This window comes from Diaphorina citri, unplaced genomic scaffold, assembly GCF_000475195.1.
Source record: "Diaphorina citri unplaced genomic scaffold, Diaci psyllid genome assembly version 1.1 scaffold3904, whole genome shotgun sequence".
In the NCBI taxonomy this organism is placed as follows: Eukaryota; Metazoa; Arthropoda; class Insecta; order Hemiptera; family Psyllidae; genus Diaphorina; species Diaphorina citri.
The window spans coordinates 11928-14303 of NW_007381303.1; the positions used below are offsets into that span (position 1 = coordinate 11928).

A 2376-nucleotide genomic window follows, 5' to 3' on the forward strand; every position below is an offset into this window, starting at 1 on the left:
GTTCGTCAACTCTAGAACATTTTAGATCCCACCGACCAAACTTTAGTGTTGTCTTTCCCCTGAAAGACCCCTAAACTTGTTTTGTAAATAAACACTGATCGTGAGTTGACCACAAAGCAAAGAACATATGTTTTTATAAATGTCCCACATCTCAGAAAAGCCAAAACGCTAAAGCTTTTGAGAAAGATCTCGATCCGAAACTATGAGATCCTCAAATCGGCGAAAGCTATTCGAGCCGGGGACCTCTTCTGATACTTGTAACCTTGTGTTTGGAACACACATCATTATTTATCTACAATTTTTAGATCAGAAAGAAAAAATAATCAACATTTTAAAGACAACGTCAATTAAATCGGAGATTTAATGTGTGTCAAAACTTGTCAAATAATTGGATAATAATATATATGAAAAAAAAATTAAGTTGGACCCAAATAAAATAATTAAAAAAAAAATAGTTAAATACTCACATAAAACCGGAAATTAGTCAAGCTTCGTTATACATTATGGATTGGCTGGGTCAATTTTGCATTATTTAAAGGTACCTACGTGGAAGTTGAAGCTGTTTGGCGCGAACTTTGCACAATTTAAGTCCTCGTCTTGTACGAACAAGCTTCAAACTAATTTAAAGTAGACAAAAGTAGGATGTAAGTAACAAAATATGTAACTTTTAGGTGACAAGTATTGAATAAGGACTTATGACATGATCAATACATTGATAGTATTAGCAAACATTATGATACAAAGGGACAAGGAATACACTGTCAGTATGGCTACCACAATGAATATAAAAACATTAGTGGCGAGAAAGATCTTGCGTCGTGGTGTATTGGCATTATTGAGTAACATAGAGTTCAACTTGTTTGTATCCATGCAACTCTCATAGCTTGACACATGCAATGGTTTCTTACACTTGCCAAATGCAAAGTATATCCTTGTCAAGTAGAATATCAGATAGTAGTTGGCTAACATGATGATGATAATGCAGAGAAACCTATGCCACTCCTTACACTTGATGAACACAACCATCTGAATAACAAATAAACCAAGTTGAGCCACTAGCAGGACGTTCAGGATAAAGTCTGTCTTCTTAAACACGAACCAGAATTTCTTATGTGTCACATTATTAGGTTCTGCCGCATTACAGACGCCTTCTCCTCTATAGTATTCCTTGTTGAACTTGACGAGTACACCTTGAGGCCACAGGGTATTCTCATTCCATACATGTGATGGGATATGTAGAGATGAGCGGCACTCTATCTTGGTCCATTTGCCGAGGTGCATGGTAGCTTGATGTAAGATGTACAAATAGGACACAGGACATACTTGTATGAACACAAGAGCAAACATCATGTAGGTAGCCAATAGACCAAACACAGATACCCACATACAATCATAAAACACAAAGTTAGGCGTGAATAGACAAGGGACAATGGTGGCATAATAACCACTTGTCAGAGAATGAAAGATGGCAAGCTTGAGTTTATTATTGAAATCATACTTGAGTAAACTAATTTCCTCCCGAATGTTGGCAGGGATTGTGGAACAACAATGATAGGGCTTCCCTGGTGTTAGGTTTTTAATGACCGAGGTTTGAATGTCGAAAAATGGTTCAATTTTCAATCCAAAAAATATAAAGTACATGATGATGGGATAGAAGAGAGCCACCATGTTGTGATAGTACTGACTGGAGGGAAAGATGAGGACTGCCAAGTATATTAGAGAGGCAAACAAGACACCTAACAGAAGAATACGAAGTATACGTTCTACTATGCAGCAATAACTGGGATCAAATATTTTGCGAATAAAAGAGCAGAGTACACAGTAGACAAAACGCTGACTGAGAAGTACAATGCAGAAATACAAGACATTTGTATTGATCAGATAAAAGTGCATCGTGTAAGTTTGAAACGAGTTTTCTAACCACCAAACTGTTTTGTAAATGTTAATCAACTGGAGACCCATCACAATGAGGCAGAACATGAGAAAGCCAAGTTCAAATACAAACCGACTGGTTGTTGGCATATTCAACATAGGTGGATGTTTGGGAACAATCACTTTGGTCAGGCCTTCGTATCTACACAGAGCAAAGCAAACCAGATACAAACACTAATTAGTCAAATATTTCAGGTGAGGATCAACAGCTATAAATACCAGGGAAACGGAATAGGGACTAAGCTAAGTTTAGAGATATGCTTTACAAGTCTATGGCTATCAGCCCATCACTTTAAATTATTTATAATACCTGCAGGTACATACCTAGATATTTCACTCTTTTACCTGTATCACGAAATCAAGTTTGAATATTTTTACACAACTAGTCTGTAGATATTAAGTATAGGTAGGTATGTGCTGTAGGACTGTACAATTGTGCGTGGC

General features: G+C 36.8%; 1 protein-coding gene across 1 annotated transcript; it reads right to left on the bottom strand.

The window, feature by feature from the left end:
- Positions 1-511: 511 nt before the first annotated feature.
- On the bottom strand, positions 512-2097 carry LOC103520660 (transmembrane protein 39A-B). The gene has a single exon (XM_008485762.2). It carries the CDS (start codon positions 2029-2031, stop codon positions 694-696), a length of 1338 nt encoding a protein of 445 aa, XP_008483984.2. The 5' UTR covers positions 2032-2097; the 3' UTR covers positions 512-693.
- Between the last annotated feature and the right edge of the window lie 279 nt (positions 2098-2376).